At 52.9% G+C, this 24,186-nt stretch overlaps 2 protein-coding genes across 3 annotated transcripts; one reads left to right on the forward strand and one right to left on the reverse strand.

The window, feature by feature from the left end:
* Positions 1 to 1,310: 1,310 nt before the first annotated feature.
* Positions 1,311 to 6,917, reverse strand: PIH1D1 (PIH1 domain containing 1). Of its 2 annotated transcripts, XM_061389026.1 has the most exons (9): positions 6,828 to 6,917; positions 6,377 to 6,443; positions 4,972 to 5,151; positions 3,476 to 3,537; positions 3,303 to 3,384; positions 2,556 to 2,685; positions 2,251 to 2,326; positions 1,563 to 1,706; positions 1,311 to 1,433 (listed from the first exon to the last, which is right to left on the reverse strand). In XM_061389026.1, exons 1-9 carry the CDS (start codon positions 6,915 to 6,917, stop codon positions 1,392 to 1,394), a joined length of 873 nt encoding a protein of 290 aa, XP_061245010.1. In that variant the 3' UTR covers positions 1,311 to 1,391. The 2 variants fall into 2 exon arrangements, with proteins under 2 accessions (XP_061245010.1, XP_061245011.1); XM_061389027.1 differs by lacking the exon at positions 1,311 to 1,433 and having other exon boundaries at positions 1,670 to 1,738.
* A 1,395-nt stretch (positions 6,918 to 8,312) lies between these two features.
* On the forward strand, positions 8,313 to 22,731 carry ALDH16A1 (aldehyde dehydrogenase 16 family member A1). Its single transcript, XM_061389009.1, has 17 exons — positions 8,313 to 8,402; positions 13,554 to 13,656; positions 14,064 to 14,190; positions 15,172 to 15,350; positions 15,436 to 15,513; positions 15,750 to 15,931; positions 16,019 to 16,171; positions 16,888 to 17,073; positions 17,264 to 17,359; positions 17,559 to 17,695; positions 17,864 to 17,969; positions 18,055 to 18,179; positions 18,536 to 18,703; positions 18,982 to 19,183; positions 20,864 to 21,049; positions 21,395 to 21,517; positions 22,094 to 22,731. The coding sequence occupies exons 1-17, from the start codon at positions 8,313 to 8,315 to the stop codon at positions 22,253 to 22,255; spliced, it is 2,403 nt and encodes an 800-aa protein (XP_061244993.1). The 3' UTR covers positions 22,256 to 22,731.
* Positions 22,732 to 24,186: the final 1,455 nt, after the last annotated feature.

Genomic DNA, 24,186 nt, shown 5'->3' on the forward strand with positions numbered 1-24,186 from the left:
CGCGGAAGGCAGAGAGGACCCAGCCCCACATTTTCGGGACCCGGGAACGAGTTCTTCAGCCTCCCACGGAGGGTTCCTTTGCAAACTACAAGTCCCAGCGGCCGCTGGACTTCACCGTTTTCTTCTGAATGACTGCATACTCAGAGGGCTGCTGGGAGTTGTAGTTCTCTGAGACAATGGATTGAAGTTGCTTTGCGCCCTCTGTTGGACACGAAGCCCAAATTCACTCCTGAGGACCAAGGGATCCTATTCAATGTCATCCCCAAAACATTTGACTTTCTCACCACTCAGTTCATTCATTTCCAGCCACATTGGCCACCTGGCTGTTCTTTCAACATCTACCACTGAGGCTCCTGCATTTATCTATCCTCCTAGGATTCACTATGGAAGAAGAGGATGTTGGCAATCATTCATTAACTGAACAAATAGTTCCTACTAATGCTGAAGCTGAAGCTCCAATATTTTAGCCACTTGTTGTGACCATCCGACTCATTGGAAAAGACCCTGATGCTGGGAAAGATTGCGGCAAAATGAGAAGGGAGCAGCCAAAGATGAGATGGTTAGATAGCATCACCGACTCAATGGACATGAATGTGAGCAAACTCCAGGAGATAATGGAGGACAAAGGAGCCTGGCAGCCCATGGGGTCAAAAACAGTTGGACAGACTTAGGGAGTGAACAACTGCGAGTCAGGCATTGTCACACTATAGGGTACATCGCACTAATGAGAGTAACACTGAGTACTGGGGACCACCAGAGGAGGAAACCAGGGAAAATCAGAGAAAACCTGAAGAACTGAAAGGCTTTCCAGGGAAAGCACACTAAAAAGGAAAATTGGGAGGGTGGGGGCAAGGTGTGGGTGGAAAGTCAGATGAGCCCTGTGAGGGCAAACGAGATGTACTGGAGTAGATCTGGGTAGGTGTACTCGAGAAAAGGATCCTACGAAGGGGAACTACAGAAAGGTGCAAAAAATCAGTGTGGTTCACCGTGATTAGCCTGAGTGACTGGAAGAGACAAAATGGAGTGTGAAGGGGACCGGATAGCACAGAGCCTTGAGTGCTCGGCGGAGGGGCTTGGACCTTCTCCCAGGGGTGCTGGAGAGCCAAGGAGGGGCCGTGAACAGGAGCCGGGCAAGGTCAGCCCTGAGACCTTGTTGGGGACAAACAAGGGGTAAGACAAGAGGTCAGGAGGCCAGGGAGAACATCCGGGGAAGAGGACGAGGCCTGAGCTGGGGCAGTGACCTCTACGGGACTCCAGCCCAATGTCCATCTTCCCTCCCATTCCCCATGTACTACTAGCCACACACAAGACAAAGGCAAACATCTTTTATTTCAGTTTTAGAGAAGCCACCAGCCTCTCCCCTCAACACAGAAGCATAGGAAGATATCCGGTCAAGAAGGCACTGACAGAAGGGGCATGGCCACCATCAGTTGCTGAGGAGAGAAAACAGAGAGAGGATTCAGAGCCCAGGGGTCCAGCCCCCTGCCCCCTCTTCCCTCAGATCCAAGAGTCTAGGCCTCCCAGGGTTCCTAGCTTCCCCAAACCCCCAGCCCCCCAGGTACCTTTCTCTTCTGATGGAAGGCTGCCTTGCTCTCATCACAGTTGATCCGCAGGGGGATGTAGGTATCCAGATGGTACAGCTGCTGGGGGCCCCCCATCACCAGGCGATTCTCCCCGACTTCCAGCGACAGCCCCAGAGCACCATCCTGGAGGTGCTCGAGAATCAGCCCACCCTTCCCTTCCCAGCAGCAGGATGATCAGAACACAGACCAGAGAGAGAAGCCTCATGTGTTGGGGTACCATATTAAAAGAGTCTAATCTCCCAGGAAAAAGGTGAAACTCAAAGTGTTAGTCACTGTCGTGCTCCACTCTTTGAGACCCCATGGACTGTAGCCCACCAGGCTCCTCGGTCCATGGAATTTTCCAGGCAAGGATACTGGAGCGGCTTGCCATTTCCTTCTCCAGGAGATCTTCCCAACCCTGGGATTTAATCTGGGTCTCCCACATTGCTGGCAGGCTCTTTACCATCTGAGCCACCAGGGATGCCCCGGAAAAAGGTGGGACACAGTAATACAGGTCTGAGCACTTTAAGGACAGCACCGCAAGTGGGCCTAAGGACCCCGGGGAACAGAGAAGGCAGCTGGGCTCACGGGGCAGCACTAGCCAGGCTCACACTGGTCTAGCAACATTTGTTGCAATCTCTCCCATCACTCCCTGTCCAAGACCCCAGACCTCAGGGGATGCGCTCACCAGTTTGGGAAGGTCGATTTCAGCCAAGAGGAGGTCAGGGGCCTCCAGCCAAAGGCTCAGGTGAGGCTTCTCAGGGCTGGGGAGGAACAAGACCCAGAATTCAGGAGAGCCGCCAGGGCTTGGCCAGGACTACTGCCTCTCTTTCTCCCTCCCAGTCCTGGGGCCTCAAGACACCTTCCCAGGTGAAATTCCACTTCGCTTCCTTCTGTGTTCCCAGAGCCCCAGGACCCCGTCCCGAAGTATGGAGCGAGATATTACAAAGAATGTCGGGGAGACAGGAGATAGGGGCCCCGTTGAATGCTCACCCTGCCTCAGGTCTCGGGGAGCTGGGCGTGTGTAGGTTCCCCAGTTCCTGGATCCGAGGACGCTGCTGGGAGCGGATATTTTGCTGGGAGATGGAGCCCAGGAAAGGTCTGTTCTTCAGTATGCGCCACTCTGAGGGGAAGGAGCACAGGGTCAGAGGTCACATGAGTCCAGGTTTCCTTCCGTTCTTTCTCCGCAGGGGAAGAGGGTCCTGTGCTGGGAGAGCCTCACAGGAGAGGCTCTGCCCTCTGCCTAGGAGGCCAGGCGTCTGACCACACCCGAAAGCTAGACTTTAGAAAGCCTGTCTGCGATAGCCCCGCCCCTTCGGGTTCTTCAGACCCCGCCCTTCTCTGAAATCCTGGGCCTCTTTCCCTCTCCTCCCAGAGCCCTCTCCCGGAACTCTACAGCCCAGAGTGCATGCGCTGTCTCTTCAGTCATGCCCAACTCTCTGCGACCCCGTGGGCTGTAATGTGCCAGGCTCCTCTGTCCATGGAATTTTCCAGGTAAGAATACGGGGGCGGGATGCCATGCCCTCGTCCAGGGGATTTCCCCGAGCCCGGGATGGAACCCCTGTCTCCTGCGTCTCCTGCAGTGTAGGTGGATTCTTTACCGCTGAGCCACCTGGGAAGCCCCCTACAGCCCAGAGGCTAGTATAATCCCTGCCCACACTAGTCCCAATTCACGCGAGAGCTGCCCCCGAACTGCACTGGGCCTGGCTCCTCCCGGTGGCCCTGGCCCCACCCCCTCACCTGGATTCAGCTGCAGGCCGTATTTGTCCTCAAGGCCCTCCCTGGCGATGGTGATCACGAGCTCTCGCAAGAAATCGCTGTTCTAGGGGTGAAGAGAGGGAAGACATGCGGGACGCTGAAGAGGTGGAGGGAGAGGCCCCGGCCCAGGCCTCCCCCGCAGCCCCGCCCCCAACCTGCATCCTCCGGAAGAAGTCGCTGTTGACAGCTACGTCGTAGGCGGTACAACCCTGGCCTTCTGCAGGGAGAAAAGGGGGTGAGACCCCCAGCCCTCGGTGGGAACCCCAAGGCCCAGGCAGAGTTAAGGAAAACACAATCAAGGAAAGCAGCCACAGACCCAGAGAAACCCAGAGACAATTAGGAAGTCAAAGACACCAAACTTGCCAGTTGGACTCATACCCACCGCTTCGTCTCCAGTCTCTTCCCCTCTGGCCCTTTCCCACCAAGTCCCAGAGCTCACCCTGTTCACCCTCCCCAGTTCACAGTCCTCCCAGGGCTCCCCAGCGCCAATGGGAGAAGGCTGAGTTCTTCAGCCTGGCGCTGGAGGCCCTGCGTGGTTAGCTCCCTTCCAGCTGCAGAGAATTTCACTTCTCCCGCACTTCGTCCCTGTAAATTTCCTCCCATCACTACTGTTCACTGACCAATTGAATGATTTCTCTGGCCTCTGGACCCCTCTCTCCTCTCTGCCTAAGACCCTCTTCTCTACCTTGGCCTGATGAACTGCTCTGATTCCTTCCAATCTTATATCCAATGTGTCCTCCTCCAGGAAGCCTTCCCTGATCCTTTAGTGGGAGTGAAGAACCCCCTCCAGCCCAGCACAGAATCACACCATATTGAAATCGCATCTGTCTCCTTTGCCCTCATCCAAGACTGAGAGGTTTTTCAAGGGCAGGTTCTGGGTTTTGATAAGTGCCTACTCCCCAAGGCACTGGCCAAGGCATCATCCCAAAGGCTTGATGGGGACATATGTGAATTGAAAAAACAAGGATACAGAGACAAAACTCAACAGAGACGAGACAAGGCAGAGACATAGAGACAGGGGAGAAGGGTGCAGAAGAAAACAGGGGTGAGTAAGAGCTCGCCAAGGACTAGAGTCAGATCAGCTAATGAGCACCTGCTCAGCCCCACTATCTCCTGGGGTGAGGCACGGAGAACTGCCAGCCTGGCCAGTTGAGTAGAACCAGGACTTCCCAGTGAGATTGTGGATATCCAGGAGGTTAGAGGGAGAAGGCGATGGCACCCCACTCCAGTACTCTTGCCTGGAAAATCCCACGGACGGAGGAGCCTGGTAGGCTGCAGTCCATGGGGTCGCAAAGAGTCGGACACGACTGAGCGACTTCACTTTCACTTTTCACTTTCATGCATTGGAGAAGGAAATGGCAACTCACTCCAGTGTTCTTGCCTGGAGAATCCCAGGGACGGGGGAGCCTATTGGGCTGCCGTCTATGGGGTCGCACAGAGTCGGACACGACTGAGGCGACTTAGCAGCAGCAGGAGGTTAGAGATATGCCTTGGGGAAAAGGATTAGATAGGGGGTTGGGGGCGCGGGGGAACAAGTTTCTAGGTTCTGAGGGAGGGTGATCCCGGGTCCTGGAATCTTTGGTCCTAGGGAAGAAAGGATCATGGGGGTGGGGGTGGGGGGTAGATTCCTGGGTCTTCTCAAGGCACTGACTTGCATCCAGTTCCGCATGTGGCTCTCCCAGACTCATGGGGATGCGAAACCCGGCCTGGTCTTCCTCCAGCATTTGAAGCAGCTCATCCTCAGTCAAGTCAGCCGGTGGAGGGATGGAGGGAGAGTGACAGATGTTGATGAAAACCTTCCCTTCAGCTGAGTTGGTCTTGATGCAGAAACCTGGTGGCAATGGGTTTGTCCTTGACCATCTGTCTCTGTGTGGGTTTCAGTGTCCATCCTTCTTTTGATCTGTTCCCCCTCCTTGAGTATTAGTCCTCCACTTTCTGGGTCTCTTCCTTGGGATTTCTGATTCTCTTTGAATCTCTGGCCCCCGAGTCACCCATTCCCTCTATCTCTTTTTAAAAGTTTTATTGGAGTATAGTTGTGTTACTTTCTGCTACACCGCAAAGCAAGTCAGTTCTACATATATACATACTCACTCTTTTTTAGATTCTCTTCCCATACAGGTCATTACAGAGTACTGAGTAGAGTTCCCTGTGTTACACAGTAGGTCCCTATTAGGTTTTGGGTGTTGTTGTTGTTGTTTTTTTTTTTTTTTACTTTTTGGCCACTCTTAGTAGCATGCGGCAGAGAAGGCAATGGCACCCCACTCCAGTACTTTTGCCTGGAGAATCCCATGGACGGAGGAGCCTGGTAGGCTGCAGTCCATGGGGTCCCTAAGAATCGGACACGACTGAGCGACTTCACTTTCACTTTCCACTTTCATGCACTGGAGAAGGAAATGGCAACCCACTCCAGTGTTCTTGCCTGGAGAATCCCAGGGACGGGGAGCCTGGTGGGCTGCCGTCTATGGGGTCGCACAGAGTTGGACATGACTGAAGCCACTTAGCAGCAGCAGTAGCAGTAGCATGTGGGGTCTTGGTTCCCTAACCAGGGATTGAACCTGAGCCCTCTGCAGTGGAAGCTTGGAATCTTAACCACTGGACCGCCAGGGAAGCCCCTAGTTATCTATTTTATATATGTGTGTGTTAGTAACTCAGTCGTGTCTGACTCTTTCCAACCCCATGGACTGTAGCCTGCCTGGCTCCTCTGTCCATGGAACTCTCCAGGCAAGAATACTGGAGTGGGTTGCCATTCCCTTCTCCAGGGGATCTTCCCAACCCAGGGATCAAATCCAGGTCTCCTGCAATGCAGCCGGATTCTTTACCGGCTGAGCCACCATATAGTAACATATATATGTCCATCTCAATCTCCTAATTTACCCCTCTCCCCTCTTTGGATCTCAGTAACCTCCCTGCTTTCTCTGGGTCTCTGTTCACTCTCGCCACCCTAGGCCTCTATACCCCACTACTGTGTCTCCTTCCCCCCTCCTCTCCCTATGCTCCCTGTCCCCAGCTCTCTCTGGGACTCTATCCCTCTCTCCTTGGGTTTCTGTCTTTCTCACCAGGTTGAGGCTGTATCTGTGTGGATTCGGGTCTGCTTGTCTGGGCTTGCTGGAGCTCCTTGGAGGCCTGTGTGAAGAAACACAATTTCCAGGTTTGGCATTTGTGCTCTTAGAACCCCCTCATTTGTTCCTCAAGGGTTCAGTGAGTACTGTTTACCTATATGAGCCAGGCAGGGCCTAAGACATACTATGTCCCCTTCCTACTTTGAGGAACCTGAAGAACAACCCCAATCTTACTCCCATTTCATCCAAAGAGTAGCAAATTTAAACAACTACAACTCCCATAGGCCCTGTTGCCTCCCCAGTGCATGCTGGGAACTGTCGTCCCCTTTCTTAGCGCGCGCGCACACGTTCACAAACCACACCCCACCAAAAAAGAAAAAAAGAAGAAGAAAAAAAAAAAAAAAATCCCCTGAATCCCCTGGGACCCAGGAGTCCATTCAGTCTGCACCTGCAGCAGCAGCTCCTCGAAACGCGACGTCTCAGCGCCCATCGTCTCTGCATCGTTCAGCTCCGGCACCAGCATCTTCGAGTCGGCCATGGCCCTGCAACAGACCTAGGCGTCCTCAGCAACCCCGACGTGGGGGAACCTTCACCGGGAACCGAACTCTGAGGCCTGCTTCCCGGCCCTCAACCGACTCCCGACACCCACAATTCTGTATGAAGATCTGCGAACCTGGCCTGAGACTAATTTCACTCAGACCAGATACTGCGTCAAACCTCTCGGGAGCCAGTATCTCTAGACTAAGTGCCGAATATGTTAATAACAACCCCTCTTCCGGTCTCTGCGTAACAAAGAACTCTGGTAAGCCACACTTCCTACTACCGCAAAGCTCATTCACCAATCCTACAACCGCATTCCTAATCACAGACCAATCCAGTCTAAGTCTGTAGCCACGCCACTATCTCAACCAATCAAAACTAAATATTGGTAGTCACGAAATGACACACTTCCTGTGTGGTTTAAAGCCACACTTCCGCCCCTTCCCGCCAGCCACAGAAGCTACACTTCCGCCCCTTCCCGCAGCCACACCCGGCCAGATTACTGGGCAAAGCTAGCACACTTTTAAAGCCTTAACCTCAATGAAGTGAAAGTCGCTCAGTTGTGGCCAACTCTTTGTGATCCCATGGGCTGTAACCCGCCAGGCTCCTCTGTCCATGGAATTCTCCAGGCAAGAACACAGGAGTGGGTTGCCATTCACTTCTCCAGGGGATCTTCCTGACCCAGGGATCGAACCTGTGTCTCCTGCATTGCAGGTGGATTCTTTACCGTCTGAGCCACCAGGGAAGCCCCTTTACCTCGGTGTCCATCCTAAAAGACTCCTGTCTGATCTCAATCACCTCGTCCTCAAGAGGTAGATTCGATTCTCAAGTAAAGGTATTTCGAACTAAAATCACACTTTCGATCTCCAATATGAACAAGGTGATGGGAAGACACCAATTCGGCCACTCTTCTAAATCTGAAGGCCTCGGAACTATTTGAAGGCACCCATATTTTCGTTCTGGGCTTCCCCGCTGGCTCAGCGGTAAAGAATCAGTCTGCAATGCAGGAGCCGCAGGAGACAGGGGTTCGATCCCTGGGTTGGAAAGATCCCCTAGAGGAGGGCATGGCAACCCACTCTTGTATTCTTGCCAGGAGAACCCCATGAACAGAGGACCCTGGAGGGCTACTGTCCATGTGATCGCAAAGAGTCGGACACGACTGAAGTGACTTAGCACACACATTTTCATTCCTCCGCCTTTGAGCACTGCGCATGCTTCAAACCACTTCCCACGCACAGACCTATAAGCGGAGTAACCGGGTGCTAAGGCGGAGTTACGCCCTGTGTCCTGTAGCTCCGCCCTTTGGGCTAGAGGGGGCGGTGCTGCCCTTCGGTCCTCCAGGTTCCTTCGGGCAGAGAGCCCCGCAGTCCGTGGAAAAAGGTCTGAGAGAGTGATGGCTGCGACGCGGACAGCATCGCGGGCCTGCGAGATCTTCACGACGCTGGAATACGGACCGGCACCGGAGAGCCACGCATGCGCACTGGTGAGGGCTTGCCTGGATCCGCGCTGCCTATCCCCCTTCGCGGTCTTCAGGGCCCAGTTTTGCGCGCGGACTCCCGTGATCCACCGCGGCAGCTCAGCAGCTCCGCCCCCTCGGCTCCCGCTGCTTCTTAGGATCCAGGCTGGAGGGCGTTCCCTTGGCCTTTGACGGTTGTTGTGTCTTTGCCGTTTAGTCTGTTCTCGCGAGTCTTCGTGCCTGTTCTGTTCCACGCCCAAAGACTCAGTGTACCGCTTCTCCGAGTCTTCAGAATCCGTCCAGTGGGTCCTGTCGTTTTTCAGGGTCCCCTCAGAACCTCCTGTGATCCCCGCGGACTCAGAATTCCTGTGGCGCTCAGAATTCTGAGGGCGCTCAGAGCCTGGGTAGATTTCCTGTGATTCCTCAGAACATCCTATGGCTCCCGGGGTCCTAGAATTCCAGGAGGAGGTCTCCTTTGACCATCTGGAGACCTCCAAAGAGTCCCCGGAATTCCTTAGCCATCACTTCAATACTTGTGAAGTTTCTATAGTCTCAGGAACTCTCAGAACCCCAGGATATATCAGAACTTCCTATAATTACCTTCGACCCCGCAAAATAATCTCGTGGGGCTCCAGTGATCCCTCAAGAGTCCCCCAGAACGCTCTTGGGGTTCCCTGTATAAGTAGTGAAAGTCGCTCAGTCATATCCGACTCTGCGACCCCATGGACTATACAGCCCATGGAATTTCCCAGGCTAGAATACTGGAGTGGGTAGCCTTTCCTTTCTCCAGGGGATTCTTCCCAGCCCAAAGATCGAACCCAGATCTCTTTCCCGCATTGCAGGCGGATTCTTTACCAGCTGACTCACAACAGAAGCCCAAGAATACTGGAGTGGGTAGCCTATTCCTTCTGTATCAGTAGAGTGCCTCAAATTTTCTATACAGGTCCCTCAGAATCCCCCACGGAGCCATCCTGATCTCATAGGGCCCTCTGGCACCCACGTGTGAGAAGCTTGGGCTTCTCTGGAGGGAAAGAGGAAGAGGTTAGAACAGTGGTTCACATACGTAGAAGAAGATAAGACCAGAGCCTGGTGTGGGCTGTAGAGATGGGGAGGAGGGGATGAGGCAGAGATGCAGGAGGAACAGGGTTTGAGATACTGAGAGGGCAAGGACAATGCCTCGTGTCTGGCCCTGTCCTTGTCCTCCCACCTCACCCAGGAAGAGTAGGGTCGCAGAAAGGTTGGGCTTGGTTATCACATAGCTATGATGAGAGGGACCTGGGGACAGCCTTGGGTCATGTGCAGGAGTCAGATACTGCCTGTGCCTGGGCCTCAGATCTGGAGACAGGGAGCTCACAGAAGAAAGAGAATTGAACAGTGGGAATGATAAGATTATTTAGAAATGTAGTGCAGGGCTTCCCCGGTGGCTCAGTGGTTAAGAATCTGCGTGCAGTGCAGGAGACATGGGTTTGATCCCTGGGTCAGGAAGATCTCTGGAGGAGGAAATGGTAACACACTCCAGTATTCTTGCCTGGAAAATCCCATGGACAGAGGAGCCTGGTGGGCTACAGGGCATAGAGTTGCAAAGAGTCGGACATGACTGAAGTGACTGAGCACGCCACAATGTAGACTCAAATAAGTGGATCTGGGATGGAATACAGAGAATTCCCACACTTGGAGGTTGGTTAGAGATAGACTATCCTGAAATAGTAATAATGGCATAATACTCAATAAATTGCTTATATTTGTTGGGTGCTTTCTATGTTCCAGCCTCTGTGCTTAGCAAGTGCTTAGTCACTCAGTTGTGTTCAACTCTGCGACCCCATGGACTACAGCCCACCAGGCTCCTCTGTCCATGGGGATTCTCCAGGCAAGAATACTGGAGTGGGTTGCCATGCCTCCTCTAGGGGGTCTTCCCAACCCAGGGATCGAACCCAGGTCTCCCACATTGCAGGCGGATTCTTTACCGACTGAACCACCAGGGAAAGCCCTGTGCGCAGCATGATATCATTTAATCCCCAAAACAGTTGTGAAAGGGGATTATTGTCATTTAGTGATAGCACACAGAGGCTTAAAGAGGTAAGTAATAGGCTGATGGTCAACACAGCTTAAATGTCAAACTGAGATTTGAACCTGAACCCTGGATTCCAGAGTCCATGGGCCCCCACAACTCTCACCACCACCCCCCTGCTGCCCTGCAGCTCAACCTTACAATCTGTGGACCAGATTCAACCAGCTAACATGTTTTCTTTGGCCTGAACTTTATTTTTTTTAAATGTGCATTAGTGGACAACTAATTTCAAGTAAACATCCGGGATTCCAGCTTCTCTTGAAAATAAAATTCCAAAGTTTGGCAACCTTTGGCTCACATTCCCTGACAAATACCATCTGGATCCAATAGCTAACCGTCTTTTTAGACAAGTCCTGAGTTCTTAGTCTCTACCAGTGGCCTTTTCTCACCCCAGCATGGCCTGCCAGGACCTTGTGGAACATTCTTTCCAGGTTTTGTTTTTCTTTGGGGGTGGAATTTTGCAAACTTTCACAGAGGACTTAAATTATGAACTCTAATTCACCCATCACTCAATGTCAACAGTCATCCAGTGTTGTAGCTCTTTGTTTTCTCTTTTTTTTCCTGGAGTGATTTAAAACCCGATGACCTGTTAACTTCTCATAAATATTTGAATCTTCATTCCTAACAGATAAGGACTCATTTTGCAACATAACCACCAGGCCATTTTCACATTAGCAACATGAACAGTCATTCTTTAATATTGTCTAGTGTCCAACTCATGTTCACACATCCCCAGCTTTTTCCAAAATGTGACTTTCCATGGGGGCCTTTGAATTTGGAACTTCTGAATTTTTACTTTACTTAAAAATTGTTTAAAGAGAAATGAGGGCATTTCCCTGGTGGTCCCATGGTTAAGACTTTGTGTTTCCACCACAGGGGCTGTGGGTGCAATCCCTGGTCGGGGAACTAAGCCTGGCATGCTGCATGGGATGACAAAAAATAAATAAATAAGAATAATAATATTTTTTAAAGAAGAGAAAAACGAGGACTTTCCTGGTGGTCCAGTGGCTAAGCTTCTGTGCTTCCAATGCAGGGGGTGTGGGTTCAATCCTTGGTCAGGGAACTAGATCCCACATGCTACAACTAAAGATCCTGCATGCCAAATAAAGATAGAAGATCCCACATACCACAACTGAGACCCATGCAGCCAAGTAAAGAATTTTTTAAATCTTATTAATTATAAAAAAAAGTAAACAAAATGAGAAGGCCTACCTGGTAGAGTAAGAGAAAATCAGGAGACTGAGGCATTGGGGATGCAAAGAGAAAACAGTCTGCAGAAAGAAAAAAGTAGGAAGGATATCTTAGATTTAGCAAGCATTTGGGGAAGACAGGACCAGGGAGAGAAAGAAACAGGAAGCAGAGATGGTGAAATGCAGTAAAATTAATAGAAAGTCTTAAGTAAGTGCCCTTCTGAGCATATGACACATAGTGATCCATTTAATTCTCACCACTGACCTGTGACATAGGGAGGGACTGATTATCCCCATCTTCCAGATGGGCTAGCCAAGGCCCGAGTATTATAAGATCCAGGCTAAGAGTGCCCTCACACAGGAAGATGTGGAAGCCACCTGGCTTAAAAGTCCCACCTCCCAAAGAGACCCTGTCGCAGTGGTACAGTCATTAGACATTGCTTCCAGGGTCCTGGCAAGGGACGTGTCCAGCACAAGAATGCGGAGCACTCCAGCAACGCTCGATTGTTGTTGTCCTTGTTGTCCCGTTGCTAAGTTGTGTCTGACTCTTTGTGACCCTTGCTCAAACTCAGGTCCATTGAGTTGGTGATGCTGTCTAATCATCTCACCCTCTGCTGCCCCCTTCTTCTGTTGCCCTCGCTCTCCCGGCATCAGGATCTTTTCCAGTGAGTCGGCTTTTCACATGAGGTGGCCAAAGTATTGGAACTTCAGCATCAATTCTTCTGGATTGCTTTCCTTTAGGAGCGACTGGTTTGCAAGGAGTGATCTTCGGCACCCAATCTTCTTTATGGTCCAACTCTCTCATCCGCATGTGACTGCTGGAAAGCTTTGACTTTGACTTCCGTATAGCTCTGACTATTCGACTTTTGCTGGCAAAGTGATGTCTCCCACTGGATTTTTATGGTCTATTCCCAGTTTTCCCAGTCCAGGTGTAGTGGATCAGTCAAGGGTCAATGTTGTCTAGAAATATAACTAATTTTATCAGATTTCCAGGGAAATCATTTCTTTTTTTTTTTTTCTTTTTAGCTGCATCGGGATCTTAGTTCCCTGACTAGGGAGCAAACCCACATTAGAAATGCAGATGCTTAACCACTGGACCACCAGGGAAGTTCTGGTCATTTCTATTCAAGAAGGTCATTTCTCCATGGAGAAGAAAAAGTTTTATTAATGCTTTGTTCACATTCTCCATGTGTAGAAGTCAATAGGACATCCTTCATACACTGCTGGTGGGAAATGTAAAGTGGTTGCTATAGTAAACTGTTTGATGTTTCCTGCATAAGTTACTCTGAACATTGCTATATGATCCAGCAGCTCTGGGGTACATATACCCAAAAGAAGTACACAGGTATTCAAAGACTTGTACATGAATGTTCACAGCAGTACTATTCACAATAGCCAAAAGGCAGAAAATAACCCAAATGGCTATCAACTGATGAGTAGATAAACCAAATGCCATCACTCCAGACAATGGAATATCATATCCAAAAAAAAAAAAAAAAATGCTTGAGCTGAATAAAAGTGAAAATACAACATATCAACTTAAAAAAACAGAATTTAAAAATGGTGAATTTAATGTTTTAAAGTGGTAAGGAACCTGTCTGCCAATGCAGGAGATATAAGAGATGCAGGTTCGATCCCTGGCTTGGGAGGATCCCCTGGAGAAGGTCACGGCAACCCATTCCAGTATTCTTGCCTAGGGAATCACATGGACAGAGGAGCCTGGCAGGCTATGATCTGTGGGGTCACAAAGACTGAGTGATTTATCACACATATATATTCATATGTATTTTCTTCCTACACAGGAAAATAACTGATGAGGTAAAGGGGGCAGATATTCCTCTCCCAGAGGACTCTGGGTAGGGGTCCAGCTCCCCCAGCCACCTCTCAGATCCCTTTCCTAACTGTTTCCACCTCCCCCAGGCCTGGTTGGACACCCAGGACCGGCACTTGGGTCACTATGTTAATGGACAGTGGTTAAAACCGGAACACAGGAGTTCAGTGCCTTGCCAGGATCCCATCACAGGTATATGATGTCCTCCAGACGTGGGAGGGAGAGGTATCTATGGCCCCAAGTGTCCCCACCAACAACACACCAGTCCCTTTGCTCACGGCCCTGAGGGCAGGGAGCAGCTGGTGGGAGAAGAAGGCTGAGATTTCTGGCTCCCTTTGATAACAGTCTTCCTAGCTATGGTCCTAAGCCCCTGTAGACACTTTTGAAGTTGCTGTCTCATAAAATCCCATCCTTGCCTGTGGGCAGACCTATGTAGATTTATCTCCATTTGTCAGATGATAAAACTGAGACCCAGAGTGGGGCAGGGGACCAGCTTTACTGCCTTGGGCTACTCCTGGGCTCCAGAAATGTCAGCCCCCTCCAGTTCTGACAAAGGCTCCCCCCACCTTCCAACTGGGTCCCCCCATTCATCTCCCTAGGAGAGAACTTGGCCAGTTGCCTGCAGGCTCAGAGCGAGGATGTGGCAGCAGCTGTGGAGGCTGCCAGAGCCTCATTGGAGAACTGGAGCACGCAACCCGGAGCGATTCGGGCCCAACATCTGACCAGGTGATGCACTCGAGGTGTGGACCCCAGGGGATGGAGACGGATTTGAGAACAAAGACTCTTCCCCAACATCACACTGAATTCATTGGCAGCTCAGGCTCATGTTCCCAGCTTGCCTTTGAGCAGCTGAAACATCCATTTCCCACTGTTTGCTGAGATTTGTAATGACAAAGCCTGATTCCCTGAATATCCTTGGGACTCTTCAGGGCACAATTTCTCAACAGCTCCTTGGGGCTGGTGAAGCCCCCAAAACCGTTTTTTGGGTTTTTTAAATATTTATTTATTTGGATGTGTCGGGTTTTAGTTGTAGCATGATGAGTGTGTGCTAAGTCGCTTCGGTCGTGTCCAGCTCTTTGTGACCCTATGGACTGTTGCCTGCCAGGCTCCTCTGTCCATGGGATTCTCCCAGGGAAGAATACTGGAGTGGGTTGCCATGCCCTCCTCCAGGGGATCTTCCCCACCCAGGGACTGAACCCACGTCTCCTGCAGCTCCTGCATTGCAAACTGATGCTTTACCACAGAGCCACCAGGGCATGTGGGATCTTTAGTTGTGTCATGCAAACTCTTAGTTGCGGCATATGGGACCTGGTTCCCTAATCAGGGATTGAATCTGGGCCCCCTGCACTGGGAGTGCAGAGCCTTAACCACTGGACCACCAGAGAAGTCCCACTCCAAAACACTCTTGGGGAAGTTAGAGACAAAGATGCCATTTCCCCAAAGAACAACTGAGATTCGAGGTTAAGTTTTCATTTCCTGGCACCTTTGGGGGAGGTGGCCAAGATCTTTACACAGCAATCTGAGGTTTTGAGTATTTCCCAGATTACATTTCTCATCAACCTTTGGTGCCCTCCACCCCTGGTAAATAGTGTGGGGATGCCCCAAGGGCTCCTGGGAACTATAGTTCAGGGACACAGCCTGTGTTCCAAGACTCTACCTGGCCAAGGGGCGGTGGGAAATGGGCATTCCCTGCTGCCTGCTCCACAGGCTGGCCAAGGCGATCCAGAAGCACCAGCGGCTGCTGTGGACCCTGGAGTCCCTGGTTACTGGACGGGCCGTTCGAGAAGTTCGAGACAGGGATGTGCCCCTGGCCCAGCAGCTGCTCCAGTACCACGCAGTCCAGGCGCACACCCAGGAGGAGGCGCTGGCAGGCTGGGAGCCCATGGGTGAGCCGCAGGAGTTCCAGCCCCTAGCCCCCACCGCCCTCGCCCTCCCCCCGGGGCCTGTGCCCAGTCTCCTCTGTTCCTGCAGGAGTGATTGGTCTCATCCTGTCCCCCACCTTCCCCTTCCTGGACATGATGTGGAGGATTTGCCCTGCACTGGCTGTGGGTAAGTGGTCGGTGGGGTCTGAATCCCGGGTCTGAGGGAGGAGGGGCTGGGGCCCTGGATCCTGGGTCTGGGGAGGAGGGGCTGGGGCCCTGGATCCTGGGTCTGAGGGAGGAGGGGCTGGGGGTCTGGACTCCTGGGTCTGAGGGAGGAGGGGCTGGGGGGTCTGGATCCTGGGTCTGAGGGAGGAGGGGTTGGGAGTCTGGACTCCTCGGTCTTGAACTACCTACTTCCCCCAGGCTGCACTGTGGTGGTCCTGGTGCCCCCAGCCTCCCCGACGCCCCTCCTCCTGGCCCAGCTGGCAGGGGAGCTAGGCCCATTCCCAGGAATCCTCAATGTGATCAGCGGCCCTGCCTCCCTGGGGCCTGTTCTGGCTGCCCAACCTGGAGTCCAGAAGGTGGCCTTCTGCGGAGCCATCGAGGTATCTTGGAGGCGGAGGGGGCGGGGCCATGGCTGGGGAGGGGCCAGCATGCTCCGCCCCCTGCTGAAGGCTGTGCGACACCCCTAGGAAGGACGTGCCCTACGGCGGACCCTGGCAGGCTGCGTTCCCGAGCTGGGACTGGCATTGGGGGCTGAGTCGCTGCTGCTGCTGACGGAAGTGGCAGATGTGGACTCGGCCGTGGAGGGTATCGTGGATGCAGCCTGGTCTGACCGCAGCCCGGTGAGACTCCTGCGCCCGTGGGCCCCCCATCCTGGGGGCTGGGCATGTCCGTCACCAGAGCTTGGGGCCGCCTGTCTTCTTTCATTTTAATTTTCAGTTCTTTATGGCTCCAGACTCTTCTATCTTTACACCATCGCTTGTGCCAGACATCGCCCCTCAAGCTTCTGAGTCTCCACGTTCCTGCCCCTCCCGGTCCTGCAGATGAGGGGGCTCTGTGTCTATCTTTCATTGTTACTTTAGTCGCTGAGTCGTGTCCAGATCTTTGCGACACGATGGACTGTAGCCCGTCAGGCTCTTCTGTCCATGAGGTTTCCCAGGCAAAAATATTGGAGTAGGTTGCCATTTCTTCCTCGAGGGGATCTTCCCAACCCAGGAATCGAACTCATGTCTCTTGTGTCTCCTGCACTGGCAGACGGGTTCCTTACCACTGAGCTATCTGGGAAGCCGCTATGGTTCTTTAGGACTCTTCCTTTTTCTAAGTGTCCACGTCCTAGATTTCTAAGCTCTCTGTTCACTCTGCGTCACCAGCTTTCTGTAACTCCACATCCTGCCTAGGGTTTGGAGCCTCAGGGAGTCTCCAGGGTCCTCGGCCTCTTCGACCAGACCCTCCTCTGACCTTTACACGTATGTCCCCCCATCTTGGCCCTCTGTGGGTCTGTGGCCCATCCACGTGGGCCCTGAGTTAGTCCACTCTGACACCTCCCTTCTCCTAACAGGGGGGCCTCAGGCTCCTCATCCAGGAGGCTGTGTGGGATGAGACGATGAGGCGGCTCCAGGAGCGGATGGGGCGGCTGCGCTGCGGCCACGGGCTAGATGGGGCCGTGGACATGGGAGCCCGGGGGGCTGCCGCCCGTGACCTGGCACAGCGCTACGTGAGCGAGGCCCAGAGCCAAGGTGCACAGGTGAGCTGGGGTACAGACTCTGGAGTTCCGGAGGAGGAGGGGCCTGAGAGCTCACTCCTGGGCCTGGGGGAGGAGGGGCCGGGGGGCTGGACCCCTGGGTCTGAGGGAAGAGGGGCTGGGGGTCTGAGTCCTGGTTCCCTGGGGAGGAAGAACCAGAAGGGACTGGCAGGTCTTTTCCTCTTTCTCCCAGGTCTTCCAGGCTGGCAGTGAGCCCTCAGATAGCCCATTCTTCCCCCCGACTTTGGTCTCTGATCTGCCTCCAGCCTCCCCATGTACCCAGGCAGAGGTGAGCCCTTTAGGTCCCAAAGGCCCTACTCTGTCCACCCATCTTCTGCTGGGCATGGGCAGCAGCAGCACACAGAGGTCGCCGGGGTGGCCATTTGGACTGGGTCTGGGGGCTGCTAGCTGTGGACCCCTAAGGTGTCATGGGGTGTTGGAGGGAGGGACCAGCCAGGCCCTCTGAGCCCCTCTGTCACCCCCTCCAGGTGCCATGGCCTCTGGTGGTGGCCTCCCCCTTCCGCACAGCCAAGGAGGCCCTGGCTGTGGCCAACGGGACGCCCCGTGGAGGAAGTGCCAGCGTGTGGAGCGAGAGACTGGGGCAGGCCCTGGAGCTAGCCTACGGGTCAGTGGACGCCTGCTGGGGCACACAGGGGGTCTGCTGGGAGGCCCCAGCTTCCGTCTCCATGTCTTCCCCCTCTGTGGGTCTCTCCCATCATCCCATCCTCACCTCTCCGACTCACCACCCCCCCAACTTTCTACGTTTCTCTCTGATGTCTCCTGCTTCCCACAGGCTCCAGGTGGGCACGGTCTGGATCAATGCCCATGGCCTCAGGGACCCTGCAGTACCCACGGGTGGCTGCAAGGAGAGCGGGTCTTCTTGGCATGGGGGGCAAGATGTGAGTAACCACCTCCCTGCATGGCACCACCCCTTCATCTACCTTGTGCCCATCTCACGGCCTCTTGACACTGCCCCTCTCCCAGGGTCTGTATGAGTATCTGCGGCCCTCGGGGACCCCTGCCTGGATTCCCTACCTGTCCAAGAGTCTCAACTATGACGCCTTTGGCCTTGCTCTTCCTTCAACCCTACCAGCTGGACCTGAAACAGGGTGAGCTAGAGTAGGGACTACAACTCCCAGAATTTGTGGAGGGTGGAGGGGAAGAGGGGAAGAGGGGATCCTCCCTGGACTGAAGGGAGGGTCTTTAGGGCCATGGAGGAGGGGGTCCCTGAGTCCCGCTGAGAATTGCTTTCTGAGTCTTAACAGCCTCACCTCCAGCTGCCAGGCCTGACAAGAGTCTCAGTTCCGCTCAATTAAGTTCTGTGCTCCCCCAGAGATTCACGGGGCCAGGAGTGCGGGGTCCTGCAGAGGCTCCTGGGAGCCGGAGTGGTCCATCCAGGGAGGGGTGAGGGTGGGTTCTGGGCAGGGGCGGCCCTGACCCATCCCCACCCCTCATCCTCCTGCAGCCCAGCACCCCCCTATGGGCTCTTTGTGGGGGGCCGTTTCCAGGCTCCTGGAGCCAGGAGTTCCAGGCCCATCCGGGATTCACAAGGCAGTCTCCAGGGCTACGTGGCTGAGGGCGGAGCCAAGGATATCCGCGGTGCTGTGGAGGCAGCTCACCAGGCCGCCCCCGGGTAAGTCGGAAGGGGGAGGCGGGGTGCATTGCTTGAGATAGGCCAGGGGTCATGGGGTGTTAGAGGACAGGGTCTGAAACCCCAGGGCTGGACTCCAGGATGCGGAATCTGAACTCTCAGAGCTGACAGGATGTTTCCAGCCCCTCACTTTCCTCCCTGGGCAGACGGGCAGTGGGGCCTGGATCACCAGGCTAGGGCCTGTGAACAGAGGTGGGGCACTGGGAAGAGCCAGGATGAGGAAGCCAACCCCCAGTGTGCACGGTCGCGTCCGCCCACAGCTGGATGAGCCAGTCCCCAGCGGCCAGAGCGGCCCTGCTGTGGGCCCTGGCGGCTGCGCTGCAACGCCGAGAGCCCAACCTGGTCTCAAGGCTGGAGAGGCACGGCGTGGAGCTCAAGGTCGCCAAGGCGGAGGTGGAGCTGAGCGTGAAGCGGCTTCGGGCCTGGGGGGCCCGGGTCCAGGCCCAAGGCTGCGCCCTGCAGGTGAGAGGGGTCTGTGGGCCGGCAGACAGAGCAGGCAGTCTGGAGTGGGGTCAGAGCAAGGGGTCCGCAAAGAGCCAGACTGGAGGTCCAGTGGCTCTCTGGAGCCTGCTGGTGGGACCATCTATGGGATAACTCCTTTGGGAAACAGTTTGGCACTTTCTTAAAAAATTAAATATACTTTAAACATGATTCCTAGGTATTTATCTAAATAAATGCAATTTCTAGGTTTTATCCCAAGAAAAATAAACACATGTATCCATACAAAGACTTATGCACAAATATGTATAGCAGCGTTATTCACAGTAAACCAAAAGAGGAGTCCAAATGTCCCCCGTAGGTGAACAGAGAAAGAAATTGTGGTCCATCCATACGATAAGGACTTCCCTAGTGGTCCAGGGGTGAAGACCCTGGGCTTCCAATGCAGGAGGTGCATGTTTGATCCCTTTCAGGGAACTAAGATCCCACGTGCCATGTGACGCAATTAAAAGATTTTTTAAAAAAAATCTTTTTTTAAGGCATCCATGCAATGGGGTCCTACTCACACTCAGGAAGGAACAAGTTACAGCATGTGTGAAGCTTAAAATGGTTATGCTGAATGAAAGAAGCCAGATAAGAGAGTACAGACTGTATGATTCTATATCTAGAAAATCCTAGAAAACACACACTCATTTATAAAGAGAAAGCAGATCACTGGTTGTCTGAGGACAGAGGCAGAGGGTTCAAGTAGAGGCAGGAAGGAAGGGTTATCTAGGGGTACAAGGAAATTTGGGGGGGTGACGCTCATTATCTTGATTGTGGTTGTTGGTTTTTGGGTGTATACATATATCAGAACTCATCAAATTGTGCTCTTTAAAGTGTGTGCAGTTTAGGTGAATTCCCTGGCGGTCCAACGGTTAAGGCGTCCTGCTTCCAATGCAGAGGGTGCGGGTTTGATCCCTGGTTGGGGAACTCAGATCCCACATGCCTCGAGGTGGTGGAGCCAGAAAAATAAAAGTGTGTGCAGTTTAGTGATAGTCAATTATTAATATAGTCAGGAAAACCTTAAAACACATACACACACACACATGCAAACAAGCCCATAGGCCAGGTTTTGAGATCTGTACACATGTTAACCGGAGAAGGCGACGGCACCCCACTCCAGTACTCTTGCCTGGAAAACCCCGTGGACGGAGGAGCCTGGTGGGCTGCAGTCCATGGGGTCACTAAGAGTCGGATACAACTGAGCGACTTCACTTTCACTTTTCACTTTCATGCATTGGAGAAGGAAATGGCAACCCACTCCAGTGTTGCCATTGAAAGTGAAGTCACTCCAGTGTTCTTGCCTGGAGAATCCCAGGGATGGGGGAGCCTGGTGGGCTGCCATCTATGGGGTCGCACAGAGTCGGACACGACTGAAGTGACTTAGCAGCACACATGTTAACTCATTCTATCCTAACAGCAAATCTCTGAGGTAGGCACTATTATTATACTCATTTTAAAGGTGAGTGACTGAGGCGCAGAGAGGTTAAGTAATTCACCCAAGGTCACACAGCTGATGTGAATGTCTACATTATGATGATTGGAATTGTCATGGAGAAGCAAACTGGGGGTGAGAGGAGAAAATGGGCCAGTGATAGAGAAGGTTGGAGGAGGGTAGTCAGCTCTCCTGCTCTGCCCTTGACCTCCTTCCCGTCCCTGCAGGTCGCAGAGCTGAGAGGCCCCGTGCTTCGGCTGCGGGAGCCGCTGGGCGTGCTCGCGATTGTGTGCCCGGACGAGTGGCCCCTGCTTGCCTTCGTGTCTCTACTGGCCCCCGCCCTGGCCCACGGCAACACTGTGGTCTTGGTGCCCAGCGGGGCCTGTCCCATCCCTGCCTTGGAGGTCTGCCAGGTACAGTTGCCCGCCTGCCTGCCGCTGCTCCCAGCAGCCTGGGGAGCAGCAGAGGGGATGAAAGATGTCCCATGGCTTGCAGGAGCTCAGATCTCACCCCACCCCCCTTGGTAACCATGGTAACCCACATCCTGGTACCTGAGCCTTCAGTCCTTGTGGTCCCAGTGATGGTTCTCTCCAGCCTGTGAGCCTTTATCAGTCATGACCCCAGTCCTGACCCCAGTCATTCCTGCCACGACCCCCATGGCCACTCCCTAGATGCTCACTGCTCACCCTCCCGACTGCCCCCAGTGTCTCTGACTCCCTCCCTCCCAGCCCTGGATGACCCATTCTCCCATCCGCTAGGAGATGGCCACCTTACTGCCAGCGGGCCTGGTGAATGTGGTGACAGGAGACCGGGACCACCTAACCCGCTGCCTCGCCTTGCACCAGGACATCCAGGCCCTGTGGTATTTCGGATCTGCCCAGGTACTTTTTGTTTTGCCATCTCCAGTGTCTTAAACTTCACCAACAAACTCTACCTTTTCTGGGATCCTGGCTGCAGCACCCCCTTAGAGTTCCCATTGCTAAAGGGGAGAAACTTCTTGGCAGCTAGGTTCTGAGGTCCTGCCCCTTTAGAGCCCCTGTTACTAAGGAAGAGGATCTCCTTAACAACAAGGGCCTGATGCCCAGCCCAAAGACCTACTCTCATTGGACAACCCATTGCTAAGGACCACACCCTAGCAGCAGAGTCAGAAGCCTACAGTCCACCCTCTTGGTCTCCTGATAGTAACAGATGGAAACTCCTCGTCAACAGTTACCGCTGGCCCCATCCTTTTGAGTGTGGGCTGTTACGGAGAGAAAGTTCCACAGCCATAAAGGTCAGCCTTGTTTCTCTCAGCATCTGGAAGGTTTGCTTGCTGGGAGCTGAACTTTCTAGCCACAGAGCCTAGGTCAAGGGTCAAGCCTGTCTTCTGTAATAGCCCTTGTTGCCAAGGAACCATGTGCTTAGCAACCAAGCCAGTAGATATGCTGACCATGCCTCTCTGCCTCTCCCCACACCAGGGCTCCCAGTTTGTGGAGTGGGCCTCAGCAGGAAACCTCAAGCCGGTGTGGGTGAACAGAGGCTGCCCACGGGCCTGGGATCAGGAGGCTGAGGGGGCAGGCCCGGAGCTGGAGCGGCGGGCAGCACGGACCAAGGCCCTATGGCTGCCCATGGGGGACTGATTGCCCAGCACTCCCACTCCATCTCGGACAGAGAAGACATGGACCCCAACTGACGCCAGACATCTGGAACTTGCCTTAGTATGGTTCCCGTGCCCTCCAATAAACTCTGACCAATCTTGGCTGTGCTTCTGAGGGGAGGATGGGAGGAAATAGCAACTTCTGGCCTATTGAGGCCATTTCATTCAGAGACTCAGCAGCCCTGTGGGCTGGCTCCAGGACAACGCAGTGCTTGTGAAACAGATAAAGGGGACGCAGAAGCTTTGGACAGGGCTCTAGGGACTCTTGTCTCTTCTCGTCTTTTCCATCCAGTGGCTCCTGCTCCCTGGCTTTCTCTAAGTATGCCTTGCCTCAAAATCTGTGATGCGCTGGTGTAAAGTAAACTGCAAACACACACACAAAAGCAATTATACTCCAAAAAAAATAGTAAAATACAGTGGCTTTCTGGAATAAAATAAAATCCCTGGTGAGTAACTTTGGCCAATGTCCATGGTGTGAAATCTACTGTGTCAATCTTAAGTTCCAAATGATTGAACCGCTGGCTGACGACTCCTGAATTTTTTAACAGTCAGCTCCTATGAGCCACTCCAGCATACTACTGTTTTGAGAATTCCTTTTTTTTTAAAAAATATTCTCTTATGTTTTCATACAGTGTTTTTTTTTTAATTTTTTAAAAATTATGTATATTTATTTTTGGTTGTGCTGGGTCTTCAGTTACTACATGCAGGCTTTCTTTAGTTGCAGTGAGCAAAGGCTATTCTCTGTTGCGGCACACAGGCTTCTCACTGCGGTGGCTTCTCTTGTTGCGGAGCACAGGCTCTAAGCTCACAAATGAGCTTCAGCTGTGGCTCACAGGCTCAGTAGTTTGGTGCATGGGCTTTATTTGCTCCGGGCCATGTGGAATCTTCCTGGACCAGGGATTGAACCCGTGTCCCCTGCATTGGCAGGCAGATTCCTATCCACTGTACCACCAGGGAAGAAGTCCTCTTTGAAGATTCTTTTTGATGCAAGGAACCCACTCACACTAGCTTAGGATAAAAGGGCATTTTTTGGACGGCTACAGAGATATGGAAAATAGGGCAAGACACACAGGTCCTAAGAACCTGAATGCAAGCAGGAAGTGTATTCAGGTCTGGTCTCTGGGTCACGTGATCTCTTGGGTCTCGTATCTGTCGATCTACTTATTCTAAATCCTTCTAGCCATGTGACTTTAGGAAAGCTTCTTAACCACTCTGAGGCTTGGTTTCCTCATCTGTAAACTGGGGCTAATAGTTCCAAGCTCACTGGGTAGATTCTGTGATGGGTATGCAAACATGCTGTTAGGGGTTGATTTTGTCCTGGAGCAAATGAAAACGGACACCTTCTATCAGCAGTTGGCTAAAGCTGGGCAGAATAAATCACCTCTCCCAGAATCTGGATGTTTAGACAGGAAAGACACAAGGAACATCTTGGAGGAAAGTCCCTGGAAGGCTGTAGTTCCTCTGAGGTTTGATAACAGCTTCCTCCCGGATTCTATGGGCTGCCTCAGTGACCTTCCGATTAGTCCTGAGGCTTTAATTAGCCAAGGCCGACTACAGCAGGTCTCCATAACCCCAACAAAGACCACAGAGGACAATGAATGCCACAGGTGTCTACTAGTGGTCCAATCATCTCTGGCCAAGAGGCAAGAGCTCCTGGTTAAGACAGCCATCTAGTCAGTCAGCAAAAATCAGTTGAGCGCCTGCTGTGAGTGGGGTGCTGGGGACAGCCATGAACGAGACAGAGCTTACTTAGCCTCATGAGCTCATGTAGTGGATGAGAGGCGCATTCACTTCCTGTCAGTGCTGTAACGGCGACCACAAGATAGTGGCTTAAATAAAACAATGCAAATGTATTATCTTAGAGCTCCAGAGATCAGAAGGCTGCAGTGGGTCTCACTGAGCCAAAACCAAGCA

The sequence above is a fragment of the Bos javanicus genome, chromosome 18 (genome assembly GCF_032452875.1).
Source record: "Bos javanicus breed banteng chromosome 18, ARS-OSU_banteng_1.0, whole genome shotgun sequence".
NCBI lineage: Eukaryota > Metazoa > Chordata > Mammalia > Artiodactyla > Bovidae > Bos > Bos javanicus.